General features: G+C 42.7%; 1 protein-coding gene across 3 annotated transcripts in view; it reads right to left on the reverse strand.

Moving 5' to 3' along the window:
• Nucleotides 1-8,243: 8,243 nt before the first annotated feature.
• CFI (complement factor I) overlaps nucleotides 8,244-15,914 on the reverse strand; it is a 49,565-nt gene continuing 41,894 nt past the window's right edge. For all 3 annotated transcript variants that reach the window (XM_059377198.1, XM_059377206.1, XM_059377214.1), the window contains 3 exons: nucleotides 15,105-15,382; nucleotides 10,617-10,721; nucleotides 8,244-8,574 (listed from right to left, as the gene is read on the reverse strand). In XM_059377198.1, coding sequence (XP_059233181.1) covers nucleotides 8,357-8,574; nucleotides 10,617-10,721; nucleotides 15,105-15,382 — 601 coding nt within the window. In that variant the 3' untranslated portion in view covers nucleotides 8,244-8,356. The remainder of the gene's footprint in view (nucleotides 8,575-10,616; nucleotides 10,722-15,104; nucleotides 15,383-15,914) is intronic.

The following is a 15,914-nucleotide window of genomic DNA, read 5'->3' on the forward strand; positions in this document are numbered from 1 at the left end:
ACCCTCGTCCCTAGGGACAGGCTTCTATGGGTGTGGACGCCGTGGGACAGATGAGTTCCCCTAGCCCCTTACAGAGAGCGCTGCGAGGGGTTCCCGCTATGTTTCGGTTGAGGACGCGATTCTGCGTGACACGTGGGCGCCCTCGCGTGCTTTTGATTGTCGCGGCTGGGGGAACGGGAGCCTGACCGGTCAATCCAAGGGCGAGGTGGTCCCTGAATGGCTAGCACGAGCTGGAGCCTCATTTACAAATTCTGAAAGGAAAAAAAAAAAAAGGAAATTCGGAAAGAAAACCGTTTGACAGAAACTATGAGTTTTCTTTCCTGATAAGGAAGAAACGGTACTCTACACTTGAATACAGTGTTTAAAGAAATCTTAATTGGAAATCACTGTTTTCGTGTTCACCATATTTTGTAATTTAAGAACTCCCGTGAAATTTCTCAGTATCTTTTCCCCTGAGCTGTGCAGAATACTTAAATAATAATTGCAGTAGTGGTTTTTTGTTGTTTTTAAAATTTTTATATTTTATTTATTTATTTATTTATTTAACAGAGTTATAAATACCTGGTTGTGTTAGTATCCCGGAAATTCTAAGAATTTTACAGTAAGATTCCAGGGCAATATTGCAAGTGTTGGGAATAGATACGTCCTTTCTTATTTTTTTTTTTTAAAGATTTTATTTATTTATTTGACAGAGAGAAATTACAAGTACACTGAGAGGCAGGCAGAGAGAGAGAGAGAAGGAAGCAGGCTCCCTGCTGAGCAGAGAGCCCGATGTGGGACTCGATCCCAGGACCCTGAGATCATGACCTGAGCCGAAGGCAGAGGCTTAACCCACTGAGCCACCCAGGTGCCCCCGTCCTTTCTTATTAAAATTACCAATAAATTCTAGTTTGGCGTTTTGTGTTTGACACAAGCTTCCTAAGTGTATGAAATTTGCACTAAAGAGTTCCTAGGAAATACATCCCTCTTTATGGAGAACTTACTCTGCTCCTGCCATCCACTTCACATGCACCATCTCACATTCAGAACACTGCTTTACAGGGATGTAGATTTTGGGTGACTTAGAAACAAAAAGTCCCTCCTGGCCGATGCAGACAGATGTAGCCCAACCCCAAGCTGCCACCCTCAGCCAGGCTGTCTTGGGCTGTGATCTGCCTATGGCAAAGGTGGAAGGGGAGACTTGTGCCAGAGAGGTGTTGTCCCCCCTTTACCGTGGAGGAGTCAAAAATACAGAGAATTCAGGTGAGGGTATCCTGTCAAAGTAGGGGCTATGTCTACCTTCATGAGTTGCCAAAGATTTTTTTTTTCCTTCATTTTTGGACAGCGCGTTTAAAAACATTCAGAAAAGGGAATACAGAATTAAAAAAAAAAAACAAAACAAAACACGTTTTCTGGAGCATTGGTTTTCTTATCTCTAAAGTGTGGGTGTTGAATGAGATTATCTCTGAGGTCCCATCTAATTCCACCACCCAAAACCTTAAACCAGTTTTGGTTCTTTCAAGTCTTCAGAGAAACTCTCCCATATGTGAGTAAATATTCCACAAGAAAAGAGAGAACGTAGTAACCCCATTCCAACCCTCAGTTACTGAAGCCCCGAAGGCTCTCCTTTTTTTCCTTTTCTCTATACATTTACTCCTTGGTGATCTCATCTAATTTCTTATATCTTAACTACAGCCTCTGCTCCAAAGATTCAGTCTGCTCTCTCTTCTTTTTGGAGATTAAATTCTCAAATTCCAGTTCCTTGGACTAATAGGGTTGTCTCATTTTCTTTGAAACAAATTTCTTTTTCCACTGTGTTCCCCCTAGGAGTCACCACCATCTTTCCAGAAAAAGATTTTAAGTTTTATTTTTACATTTACTTCATATTCAATTCTTAGATATTTGTTGTTCTGCTGCAGTAATTCCAAGATTTACTTTTCCCCCTTAGTTCCTGCTGCCGGATAATAGAGTCTGGCATTGACTACAGGACCAGCTACATAACTTGCAGGGCTTAGTACACAATAAAAATGAAGGGCTCCATGTTCAAAAATTATTAAGAATTTCAAGAGGGGGGCGCCTGGGTGGCTCAGTGGATTAAAGCCTCTGCCTTCAGCTCGGGTCATGATCCCAGGGTCCGGGAATCGAGCCCAGCATCGGGCTCTCTGCTTGGCAGTGAGCCTGCTTCCCTTCCTCTCTCTCTGCCTGCCTCTCTGCCTACTTATAATCCTATCTGTCAAATAAATAAGTAAAATCTTAAAAATAAAAAAGAATTTCAAGAGGATGACAGCATTAGAAGACATTAAAGCAAATATGAAACATTTCTGAGTTCAGTGCCTTGTATATCGACACAGGATTCATGGCCATGAAGCCAGCCCTGACTGGTCATCTCATGTAACTTCTAGAAGACCCCTTCCATCTTTTCTTCCTAATAGCATAAATGGTTTGAGAAGAGCCTTCTTTACAGGGCACTTTCATCTAATCAGTAAAACTTGTTATTATTGTGACAGACACTGTTGGCTGCAAACCCGTGACTTCCAGGTCTTTTCTGCTAGCATAAGGCTAGGTTTTCTAGATATAATTTGACTGTGGATGGGCAGGGGCTGAAGCCAGGAAGCAAGGAAGGATGTAGCAAACCAGATAAGACATTATTATTACTTGGCCCAGGGAAGGAGAATGGAGGTGTGAAAGTGGTCACATTCTAGATATAACCTGATGGTAGAGCCAACAGGAATTACTGTTGCATTGAGGATGGTATACGAGGGAAGGAGGAATCAATGACCTTGAGGTTTTGGCTTTAGCACTTAGGATAGTGAGTTCTCACTAAATGACATGGGGAGGATTTCAGGAGGAGCAGATTTCAGGGAAAATTTAGAACATTAATTTCAGACATACCATGTTTGAGAAGCTTATTCTGAATTTGTACTTCAGAGGTGGGATAAGGACTAGAAATTTATTTGAAGTCCTCAGCATAGAAATGACTTTTAAAGTCATGGGACTAGAAGAGCTCCTCTAAAACAGGAGTATGTAGAGAAGCAGGACTAAGTCTAAGTCATAGAATATTGGGGAACTAAGAAGTGGCAAAAGAGGCTCAGAAGGGGCATCCAAGTGCAGCAAGAGAGTGCCTTATTGCAGTGTGTCTAGGAAAAACAGAACCATCCGTTTGGCTGGTGTAGAAGAAGATGAGGACCTGATACTGATTGCTGAATTTAATAACATGGAGGTCAAGGTGAACTTCACAGAAAACTTTCAGTGGAATACTGGGGACAAGACACATGTGTAGTGAGAGGAGAGGAAAATAAAAAAAGGAAGAGGAATTGGAAAAAGCAATTTTGGTCAGTATTATCAAAACAAAATTATGAAAATATAAAAGATGCCGTATTTGTGCTGATTCTTGTCTACATGATACATGTGCCTTGGAATGTGGTCTTCTGGGTGGCTGAGACTAGGCTGTGTTTTCTCTGCAGAGCTTTCTAGTCCAGTTATAAGTGTAGTCAGGCAGATACACTTTCTGGAAACCCCGAATGGTTGTTTCACTGTCATGGACGTCAAGGAATGTGATGATATTATTAATGAGTGAGAATGCCAAATGTATTGGGTTTAATGTAATGTATTAACCCAGAATTCTTGGAGAGTGGAATCCTCTGTTATTTTAAACAATACAAAATCAACAAAATACAAATGATCAGGGGCAGTTTCTATTTGTTAGTCTTTTGCAGTGTCTCATTAAATGGCCTGAGCTGTGTTATTATGATGAAAATAAATGACATGTGGTGAAACCATTCCAGCCTTAATGATCAATCTTTGCCCAGTGTTAAGGCTGGAACACTGGTTTCTAAACAGGGCTCAATTTTAGGGGGAAAAAATGCTAGTTTCCAGCCTCTGCCTTTAAGAAAAATAAAAAATTAATAGCATGAATAGCTTTCAAACCAGGGACAAAGTGAAGGACAAGAGATGGCTGCACCAGATCTACAAGCACGGGTTGGTTCCATGATATATTGAAAATAACCCCTTTCCATTTCAGGTGTTCTGTCATCAGGCAAATTTGATCAGTGTTTTAGTCTGCTTAGGCTACTGTAACAAAATACCACAGACGAGGTGACTTATAAACAGCAGAAGTTTATTTCTCAGACTTGTAGAGGTTGGCAGTTCAAGATCAGGGTGCCGGAGTGATCAGGTTCTGGACAGGACTCTCTTCCAGTTTGCAGACAGCTGACATCTGTGTCCTCACATGATGGAGGATGGGTGGAATTTCTGGGGTTTCTTTTATAAAATACTAATCCCCATTATGAGGCCTCCACCCTCATGACCTAAGCACTTCCTGAAGACCCCACTTCCTAATACCATCACACTGGGCATTAGAATTTCAACATGAGTTTTGGAGGAACAAAACATTAAAAGTACAGCAGTTAGGGAGGAGATTTTCAAGTGATCTTTGTGGGTAGAATGTAAGATTACTCGGCATGCAGAGAGATGTGCTGGGTAGGATGGAAAGGAACCCACCTGGGTACAACTGCAGGGTTTTAAACCTTTGGGCTAAATTCAGCTGTGTGGTCTCTCTAGGTTGGATTTCTGGTTACTTCCAAACCTCTGACTGATTTTCAGTTTCATATCTCCTGCTGCATGCTATATACATCTTTCCTGGGCTCCCACAGACCTCACAGCTTCAAAATATCCTTCACTAATGAAACCAGCTTCTCTTTCTGTTTCCTTTATTTCTTTAATCAATGGCAACAGCAATCATCTCATTATCCAAGAGAAAACTTGGGAGTTATTCTAGGCTCGTATCCCTCTCCTTCGTGCCCTGTTCTCTCTTTCTGTCCCCAGCTGCCATCTATTTCACTCCTTAATATATCTGGGATTGGTGTCATCCTCTTTAAAAGTGTCCTGCTGTAGTTTCCACTTTTGCCATCTTTCATTTGGATGGTTCCAACAATCTCTTAAATGTTTTTCTTACCCCATCTCACCCCCTCCAATACATCTTCCTCGATGCCTCCACGGTGAACTTCCCGAAGTCTTTCAGTGGTCCCCACTCTTTGGCATGACTGCCTCTCTGATGTGCCCTTTTCTCCCTTTCCAGCTCTTCAGTTGCACCCTGGGCACCCCCTCCGCTGTCACGCTCACCTCTGGGGAAGAGGGCTTCTTTGACACTTCAGGCTGATTTATGGGTCTCCTTAGAGTTTTCCTCTTCTTGTCCCTGGCAAAGTGCAGCTTTATAACATTTTCTGTCTCTCTCATAAGCTAGTGAGCTCTGAGAGTTAAATACGAGATGATGGCAGCACTCCATGTCTAGTGAGCTCTGTTCGTTGAGCACCTTCAGGAAAGACCACGCTAAGGCAAAGCAGCAGTAGCAGCAGCAGCAGGTCAACAGTAGGGTCCAGTGCCCAGCCTCTGCGTGGAGCCTGCCGCCCGAGCTAGCAGCAGTGGGAGTCTCTGATAAGCAGGCCTACAGTACTCCTTGAGCATTATCCCCAGATGCGCAGCCAACTCTTTGGCTTTCTTGGAGATTCTGTGAACTGCATAATATCTTTGAACAAATCTCCTTCCCTCCATTAGATCAATTAGATTGGCTTCTGTGGTCAGCAGCCAGGAGCCCTTTCGTAGACCTCTTGACTAAGAGAACCCTGGAGTCCAGTCATCTCCCTCCTGCTGTTCCCAGGCTCTGCCACATGGAGTCACTATGGGGAAGCTGGTTCTTCACTCTTCAGGCTCCAATTCAGGTCCACTCTACTGTGAAGCCTCCAGGTTCCAGGTCACTGTGCGGCCTGGCTTCATCCTTCCAGGGGCCACAACGCTACCTTCTCCCAGCTTTCAGCCCTTAGTCCTCATATCCAGGCATCTTCAAAGATGCTACATGCTCCACGTTTGCTGGGCCAGGACATGGTGGAAATTTTAAAGCATGCCACAGATTTTTTGACACCCCTCCCGTCAAGAGATGGATAATATTTGTTCCCTTCAACCTGCTCAGGTCTGTGATGAAAGCGAGGCTCAATGACTTCCAAGGCTGGGTTTATAGAGGTTGTCATCGTTTTCAGGCTCTCCTGGGACACTTATCAGCTGTTATGTAAGAAGTCTAGAGCCACTGAGTCCTCATGTTGAGAGTCCAAATGGAGAAGCTCGCATAGACAGAGATGCCTGAGAAGCCCCACTGTCTGAGTTCTCCCAGCCCTAGCACCAGACGCATGAGTGAAGAAGCCTTGAAGATGATCCTTGGCACAGCCCTCCTTGTCTGATAGTAACTACACTAGAGGATGGCAGAAATGGCCAGCTGACCCCAGCGAATTCCCAGACATGTAAACAAAATCATAAACAATTGTTATTTAAGTAAATATGTGGGGTTCTTTCTTCCACAGCCATAGATGGCCAAATATTTTCCTGCATTCAATGACAAAGGCCTGGGCAGCATGGGAGGGGAGGAGGAGTTAGTGTGCAATGGGCACAGATTTTTAATTTGGGAAGATGAAAAATTCCTGGTTGCATAACAAAGGGAACATATTTAATGCCCCTGAACTGTATACTTCATTTTTTTAAAAAGATTTTATTTATTTATTTGACAGACAGAGATCACAAGTAGGCACAGAGGCAGGCAGAGAGAGAGAGGAGGAAGCAGGCTCCCTGCTGAGCAGAGAGCCCAATGCGGGACTCGATCCCAGGACCCTGGGATCATGACCTGAGCCGAGGGCAGAGGCTTAACCCACTGAGCCACCCAGGCGCCCCTATACTTAATTTTTTTAAAAAGATTTTTATTTATTTATTTAAGAGAGAGGGAGAGAGAGTAAGAGAGAAGATGAGAGGGGAGAAGGTCAGAGGGAGAAGCAGACTCCCCACGGAGCTGGAAACCTGATGCAGGACTTGATCCTGGGATTCCGGGATCCAGAATGGCCTGAGCTGAAGGCAGTTGCCCAACCAACTGAGCCACCCAGGTGCCCTGAACTGTACACATCAAATGGTTAAAGCAGTTAAAAAAATTGTATGTTTATGTTATCAAAATTTTTAAAAAGGAAAAAATATCTGGGCACTAAACAACTTTAGAATATATATAGAAATGGGCATTTCTCTTATTAAAACAATTGGGCTTTATCTAGGACTGAACCTAGGGATTGAAGGTAATATCTATGTGAAAAATAAACCTCAGTCTTCAGGATGATGACAGCTGCATTTTAAATTATAATAAAGGCAGCTAATGTTTCTTCACTGAGGACCCCTATGAACCAAGTGCTAGTGTTGCGGACAGAAGGAAGACAGTCGTCTCTCTTCTGTGTTACAGTGTAGTAAGCAGAGGGCAGGAGCCGGTTTGCGAGCATCCTGGAGAAGAGGTAGACAAACCAGGGTTACGTGATAGAAAGAGACTGTTGTCCAGTGTACAGTGGTTCCACAGGAGAGCCCTGAGTAAATGCCATTTACTAAGAGGGGAGGAACTAGATAAAGAAGGGGTCATTTTGGGGTGGCTCTGTTTCTACTGAGATGCTATTAGATGTCCAGGTGGAGAAGTTAAGTGCTCAGTGAAATACTAGTCTGGGATTTAGGAAGATCAGGGCTGGAGATACAGATTCGTGGGCCATTGGACTGTGGGTGGGTTTTAGAACTGACTCTAGGTAAGATTGCTAGGGAAAGCACAAAGTTTAAGAAGTGACGAGAAGGAAGAGACTAGGAAGGAGGCTGGGATCAGCCCTGGAAGGCAGCGGGTCAGGAGGAGAGTGTGAGGTCCTGAAGGGCCCACTGTGTCTTCTGCTGCTGGGGCAGGGGCAGAAGAGAGTAGTTAAGTGACCAAGGAGGTCAGTGGTTATGTGGCAGTATCTGTGAGAGGTTTAAAGAGAGGGTCAAGGAGGACTTGTGAAATGGGGAACTAAAGACAAATCTTTTAGGAAGATTTTTAATACTTTCAGAAGCAGAGAAATGGGACAAGAGCTGTGAGGTCAGTTATGTTCCTGTGTCAGGTACTATGCCAACATTTCATTTAGTATGTGGTTTCATTTTTTTCAAAATTCTAGTTTCTATTTTAACGGTAGAAAATGAGACACAAAGAAGATAATAAATTGCCCAAGGCCAAGTAATTAGTCGTTGGGGTTTGAATGCAGGCTTATGTGAACCCAGTGTTAATCAACGAGCAAAACCTTTAGTAGAGTCAATATATCCTCCCTGTATAAAGAGGTCATTTAATCACATTTTCTAATAAATAAAGTATTTATGCCTGACTAAAATATTTCTTTGATAATTATACAGCAAAGATCCAATATGGAAGAAGCTTCGCAGAGACCTTAAAAATATCCAATAAAATGTGCTTTATTTTCTTTTGCCTAGAGAAGTACTAATTGCGCAGTATCATTTCAACTAAAATCCGAATCCCAAGGGAAAAGAGCAGAAGAGAGAGATCACAATTTTATACATTGTGCTGAGAAATAAGAGACCTTCCCACATGAAGGCTAATCCAGTCAAAATAATTGGCCACTTTGGTGTAAACACCTGGGTACTCTGGGCTTCCGCAGTTTTCACCCCAACTCACAACACCCCAAACATAAGCTACATTGTTGACATCCATACAGACTAAGGGGCCTCCGGAGTCCCCTTTACAGGCATCGATGGAACCGTCCTCTGTCCCTGAAAATGACAAAGGAAAAAGAAAATCACACATGTCCTTCCATTTGTCGAGGCTGCCATGCCATGACTTCCTAGCTCCTCTGTTAATGCAATGCGTGTACCAGCTTTGGCTTTTTTACAGTTTGCTGACAGGAAATAGCACATATTCTCCCTCTCAGGCCCCTGCTGGGCCATAGAGCTAGAGAGGTACAGGCTGGGAAACATTTTGTCTTCTGCTCACTCTCCGTATTTAGTGAGTACTTTGCAAGTTTATACTCTGACGAGATTGCAACATGAAAGCAGTATCCAGTACTGACTGGGAAAATGATGAAATACTTCATGCTTATTGAGTGCTTAATATGTATTAGTCAGTCATTGTTTTGACCCTAAACCACAACCCGATGAGATAAGTATCATTATTATCCTTATTTTCAGATGAGACAAATAAGGCACAGAGAGGTTAACTAATTTGTCCAAGACGAAACAGCTACTAAGTGGCAAGAGGTTGGACTTGAACTCAAGGAGGCAGAACCCTTTGAGCTTTTCTCTTAACTGTGATAACTGCCTCCTGGTAGGTTTTGTTCTATTCTCCCCTTTTGTCCTCGGTTATCCTGAACTCCATTTGAGAAGGGAGGGCACAGGGAATGGTATGTTTACTTTCCTCTCACTCTTAGGACTTTCTAAGGTTTTTAAGTCACTGATCCCAAAAGTTATGGGATGTCAATGACTTTGCCTTTCTCTGGACAACACTATTTATAAGTGGTTTTAATAAAGCATCGTCCATACATTACCCTGGCTTTGGTCCCTGCTTTTGCGTCACCACCAAAAGCAGTAAGTGATGTAACTGTGTTAGTGATGTGGGAAACAAAAGCAAAAGAAATGTAGCTTAAATTAAAATCTCCTTACAGTTTACAGCCCACTGAGAAATACCTGAAACATGCAGAGCATGTTTCCTTTCTCAAGGAATTCCCAGCTGCCTTAGTGTCTTACTGTTTAAAAGGAACCTTATCTTGGCAGCAGCTGCCCTTCCAGGTCCTGAAAGCCTTGTTTCCAAATTCCCTGGAGACTTGCGCTATCCCTCACCCCCACGAATTAAAAAGTATACAGCCAGTCATTCCTCACAGTCCCAGACAGTTCTTTCTGCCCACAGGTGCCGTCCTGTGAGTAGGGAAGGGGTAAGGTCTTCGCAGGAGAGATAGGAAGCCCCTGACTGGGCACAGGAACTATTCCTGGCAGAGGGAGACTAGGAGACAGAGCAGAACAAGAGATAAAGGAACAAACCAAGACACAAGAGTCTCAAGGGCACAAGCTTCCCCTTCAGTCCCCAATAAAAGACTGCCACTAAAAGCCCACAGTGGCAACCCATTCAGGACCCCTCTCACTGTGTCTCACTGTGGAGAGCTTTTTCTTTCCTTCCTGCTCACCTCCACTTAATAAACTTTCACTTCAGTTCACCCTTTTGTGTCTGCCAGATTCCTTCTTCCACTCTGTGAAACAAGAACCCTGCAAGCTTGCGATCTAAGGTAGGGGGGCTAGCACCAGCAGGACAGTAAAGGAGACGGTGACAGGGGCCATCCAAAGTGCCATGGCAGTGCTGAGGAGAGAGGGTTTACTTTCAAGCGGACACAACTGAAATGAGCTCATTCAGATTTTTGTTTAGAAAAAGTTGGGGTTTTGATCCTGGATCTGCATGATTGTCTATAAGACTTTGGGCAAATTAGGTAACTATTCCGCGTCTCAGTTTCCTCCTTAATGAACATCCCCAGTTTTGCAGATGGGGATGCCTGCTCAGGGCCCCGTGAGTCATAACTGATAAAAACTGGGATACAAACCCAGGCAGCCTGGTTCCAGAGTCTGTGCTTTTAGTCACCTTACTATATGGTGGCATAAGGAAGATCTGTTTTCCTCTTCGTATTAGCACGAGGGATTGAGCTAAGGGCAAGGGAAACACCAGCCAGGAGATCCGAAGAAAGGGCCCACGGCGAGGGGTGGATTTGGTGAGGAGGTGAGAGGTTCTGGTAGGGGTATGGACACAGATCTTAGGTAAACCACTCCGTGCTTACCTGCACAGACCATTTCTTTTTCATAATAGCGACCCGGATAAAACCTGGAGCAGTTGTTGATTAGGCTAACTTCACCCCACTTTAGTAAATTGACCTTTTGGTTATCTAAGCAAAGGAAGAGAACAGACATTGAAAAGTCGCAAATGAGAAATCTAAACAAATGCGCTCATCACTTAGTAAGCCACGAGGCAGAGAGAAGATGATATATACTCCTTAACACATATATCAGCTTTTGAGGAGAGTTCATTAACATATTTAATCACACACCACTCCTATGTCCAGTATCTCCAATCGTCTTTTAAAACCAGCTAAAGGGCTGGTGCCTGGGTGGCTCAGTGGTTAAGCATCTGCCTTCAGCTCAGGTCATGTTCCCAGGGTTCTGAGGTTGAGCACCGCCTGGGGCTCCCTGCTCCACGGCCCCTTGCTCCCTGCTTCTCCCTCTTCCATTCCCCCTGCTTGTGTTCCCCTTCTCACTGTCTCTCTGTCAAATAAATAAATAAATAATCTTTTAAAAAAATAGTTAAAGGGCAGTCCTGAACACATGCCTGAAGACCTTCTCCTTTTCCAGAGACCTGGCTGCTCTGAGATGAACAAGAGAAACTCCCTCCCCTCCAATTGCTGAGGCCAGCGGGGGTGGGAGGGTGGGGGGAGGTGGGAGGGGTAGGAGGAAGGGGGATGTGGGGTGGTGGGGGGTGGGGGTGGGGAGTTGGGGAGAAGCCGGTGATTGGGCTTTTCTCACATGAATAGCTCCTATCATCTTACATCCCTGATTTCTTTGAAAGTGCTTGTTAGAGTAAAAACGACCTTTTAATATAAGACGTTAAATGAAGAAAATACATACGCAGTTATCAGAGTATATGTTTTTGTGTGTCTGAAGTTCGTCTCCTGAGTGATTTGAAAGAGGATTTAGATTTTCTTTTCATTTGAGTTGGAGATGTGGGGCTTGAACTTTTTCATGTAAGGAGAGAAAAGGGGCAGATACTGTTGCTGATCCGACAGCCCAGGAAGATGAGAAAAACTTAAGAACAGGGGTGAGATGTCTGGGGTGTAAGGAGCAAGTCTTTGTCCCATCTTCCCCTCCTCCTTTTCCCCAAGATTTCGGCAATTTTTACACTCTAGGAGGGCAAGCACTGGACCTGATTGACAGGCAACCTCATGCTAGCACCAAGTAGTTGCTTAATAAATATTTATGTAATTAATTCACCCATAAACTCCATAATCCAATTATACACTAAACAATTTATGCCAAATGACTTACCCCCTCACTTACTGTAGAAACTATCAGCGGAGAGAGGCTTCTGACTGTCTTGAGAGGACACCCCCTAGCAGTGTAGGGGGGATATAGTAAACTGTAAAACTAATATTCTTCTCTTCTGAGAAGCAGGGGGACACAAAAATTCACCCAAGTATAGTGCAAATTAGAAAATAGTTTCTTTTTTTCTCCTTCAAGTCTCACTTAAAGTTAGTTTTAAGATGCTATCCTTTTTAGATTAAGAGATTTTTTTAAAGAAATTAGTAATTTATTATTATTTTTTTGTTTTTGTTATTTTATTTATTTGACAGAGAGAGAGAGAGAGAGATCACAAGTAGGCAGAGAGGCAGACAGAGAGAGGGGGAGGCAGGCTCTCTGCTGAGCAGAGAGCCCAATGTGGGGCTCTTTCCCAGTACCCTGAGATCATGACCTGAGCTGAAGGTGGAGGCTTAACCCACTGAGCCACCCAGGCACTTTATTTATTATAAATAAAGGCAGTAATTTATTATTTCTTCTAACTCAGTTGAAGTCTTTAAAAACTGGGAGCTCCTATACCATGTGAACAATTTTTAATGGCTTGGGAGATTACTCCCTCTCCTGAACTCTTGTTTTGTATACTTTTTTTTCTTTTTTAAAGGGAGAGTTTGAGTGGGGCGGGGCAGAGGGAGAAGGAGAGACTCTCAAACAGGTTCCATGCTCAGAATGGAGCCTGATGTGGGGCCTGATCCCACAACCCCAAGATCATGACCTGAGCCCAAATCAAGAGTTGGACGCTTAACCAACTGAGCCACCCAGGCACCCCAAAGTTTTGTACATTTCTTTAGGCACCTGTCACATTCTGCTGTGTGATGGTGGCATTCATGTCTGATGGCTCCTCTATGCTATAAGTACCTTGAGAACTGGCCTTTGTTTCTAAGTCTTATAGCTTCTATACTCCTTGTTGACCTGGTCCATACATTTCATCAGTGAAATCCTAGCACATTAGCATGACTGTTGTGAAGGGCTCAAAAAAATGTGTTAAACTATATTTGATTAATGAGTAAAACAATGCATAAGAACGTATCTACCAGTCTATAGGAAATACATGGAATAGAAGAATGTGTGAAATGCCACATCAAGGATACAATCAGACAAATTCAAGATGTGAAAATTCCAAAATAATGAACCAGTTTCTTTAATAAATACATTTTAAATAAAAGGAAGGGCTAACTGTTCTAGATTAAAAGAGACTTAAGAAAAATAGCCACCAAATGCAGCGTGCAGACTTTGGATCCCAATGGAAATAACCTTGATTATAAAAATATTTTGTAAATAATTGAAGAATATTAAATATGGGATGGTTATTAGATGATATTATGGGATCACTTTCATTTTGTTGTGTATGAATGGTGTTGTGTTTTTGCTTTTGTTTTTTTAAGCCCTTACCTCGTAAAGGTATCTACTGGAATTGTCATGGATGAAATCACATTATATCTGGGTTTGATTTAATATGCTCCGGGGGAAAAAATGTGTGGGGTAGCAGGCATATGTTCAATTGTCCTTCAGATCCATTCTCCACCCATCAATGCATGGCCCTTGCCCAAAGAGCCTGATCTGAGGGACTGCCCCAGTAGGGATCTCTTAGCCACTGGTTTTCAATATAAAACCTCAACAGAAGAAGGGAGGGTAAGGAGAGAGGATAATGGGGTTGGGGTTGGCTATAACCTTCCATCCAAAGTCCCCGCTTCTCTTAAGGCAGCCTGCTCTACCTTCGGCTCTTTCTCTTGGTAAATTCTTCCTCTCACATCTTCCAACCTAAGAGAGGCAGTTCTGGAACTGTTGGTCCCAGTTGCTGCATAGCCCTTGTGGTTCCCCAACCCCCTATCCACATCCCTGTAATTAAACACTTTTAAAATAACCCTCCCTAATTATCTTATTGAGCTTGTGATTGATTCAGAGAGATAAAACAAAAATGGTAGAGTGTTGATAATTGGAAACTGGGTGATGAATAAGTAGTACTCTTCTGTATACTTGTAAATGTACATAATAAAAGTCTTTTTTTTTTTTTTTAAGGAACAAATGTAAGGACATAATGCCATCTGGATAAACTAATTACTAATACAATTTAGTCTTGGGTATTCAAACAATCTACAAGTCCAGGTTAATTTAGACACATATTTTATACTTTTCCATGTGGCAATTTTAAATAATGTGTTGGAGTCTATAAGACCAATATAGTGAAGTTATTTACAAAGAGAATGTAGAAAGTCAAAAGGAAGCTAAATTTCAAAGCTAACTCTTCAAGATAAAGGGAAAGGCATTGGCTAATTTAATTCTAATCCAACTTCTTATTTAGCCAGTTTTTCTAATAATTTGTCCCTAAGTGTCTACATAGCTTATTCATACAAATGTTCACCTCAAGTCTTCTTAGAAGCTCAAGAAATAATTCCTTATGTTTTCTTCCTCTTTGTGGAATGTGATGGGGAGTGTGAGGCAAGGAAATGGGGAGTGGAGGAGAGAACAGAGGGTTGTGGGATTACTGACTCACCTATACTTTGACTATTCCTTTGAAAACCATTTTTTCTTCCATCCTTGTCTCTCTAACAAACCCATAAAGTCCATGCTATATATGTCCCCATCACTCTGCCTTTTTTTTTTTTTTTTTTCTGAAAATGGTTACCCCTCAATATATGCTTCAAGATCACAGAGTGTGTAGGTGTCCTTTGAAACTCTGGGTCAGGATCAGCTACCTAATTTTCAGGGCCCAGTGAAAAATAAAAATGTGAGGTGGAGGCTGCTGCAAAAATTATTAAGAATTTCATGATGGGGGCGCCTGGGTGGCTCAGTGGGTTAAGCCTCTGCCTTCGGCTCGGGTCATGATCCCAGAGTTCTGGTATCGAGCCCCGCATGGGGCTCTCTGCTCAGCGGGGAGCCTGCTTCCTCCTCTTACTCTGCCTGCTTCTCTGCCTACTTGTGATCTCCGTCTGTCAAATAAATAAACAAAATCTTAAAAAAAAAAAAAAGAATTTCATGATGATGACATCAGGGCGGTCCACTAAGCAAGGGGCCCTTTGGAGCCTGGGATGCTGGGCAATTATACAGGTCTAATGCCTAGGAAGCTAGCCCTGGCTGAATGCTCATTTTTCTGGATTTGATTCTATGTTTCTCCCTGAATACTAGGCAATTAGCCCTTATCCATTTCTATTCCCATTAATTTCAACCCCTGGAGTCTGAAGAACAACTTTTAAAACATGTACCTTTTTCTCGACCCCAGCCAGAAACAATGCATTTGTCGTTAGGTCTGAATAGATATGGAGACCAGGGCACACAGGCAGGGACAGAAAGAGGCAGCTCACAATCTTTTCGGTTTGAGTGTTTTTTCAATTCAATCAAAGCTATGTCATTTTCATAGGTGGTTCCGTTGTACTTTTCATGAATAATAATTTGATTTGCGAAGTGAAAAATTATTTCCTTTTCCGGGTTTAATGAGTCTAGAAATGATGCCCATATTTGGTAATGGTATAGTTTACTGACGCTGTAACAGAAAGGAAAAGGGAGAGACGATATATTGAGGAAAAATACCAAATATAAACATGAACATCTGATGCTTTATCTTTATATCTTCCCTTTTAAAGGACTTTCTTCCTTTTTCCAGATTTTTAAAAAAAATCTTGCGGGGCACCTGGGTGGCTCAGTGGGTTAAAGCCTCTGCTTTCAGCTCAGGTCATGATCCCAGGGTCTTGGGATCGAGCCCCACATGGGGCTCTCTGCTTGGCAGGGAGCCTGCTTCCTCCTCTCTCTCTGCCTGCCTCTGCCTGCTTGTGGTCTCTATCTGTCAAATTAAAAAAAAAAAAAATCTTAAAAAAAATCTTGCATAATGAAGAAGTGTGATTAAATTTATGGGGTAGAATTAAAGTCAGTGGGTAAATGAAGAGATGATAATCCACTTAAATGCTCAAGGGACATAAAGAACCCACTAACAACCAGAGATGCCCAGAAGTGAATGAATTGGCTACCTCTGGAGTGAGACCATCATCACTGAAGGTGTTCAAGCAGAGACCAGAAAG

The sequence above is a fragment of the Mustela nigripes genome, chromosome 1 (genome assembly GCF_022355385.1).
Source record: "Mustela nigripes isolate SB6536 chromosome 1, MUSNIG.SB6536, whole genome shotgun sequence".
NCBI classification, from domain to species: Eukaryota; Metazoa; Chordata; class Mammalia; order Carnivora; family Mustelidae; genus Mustela; species Mustela nigripes.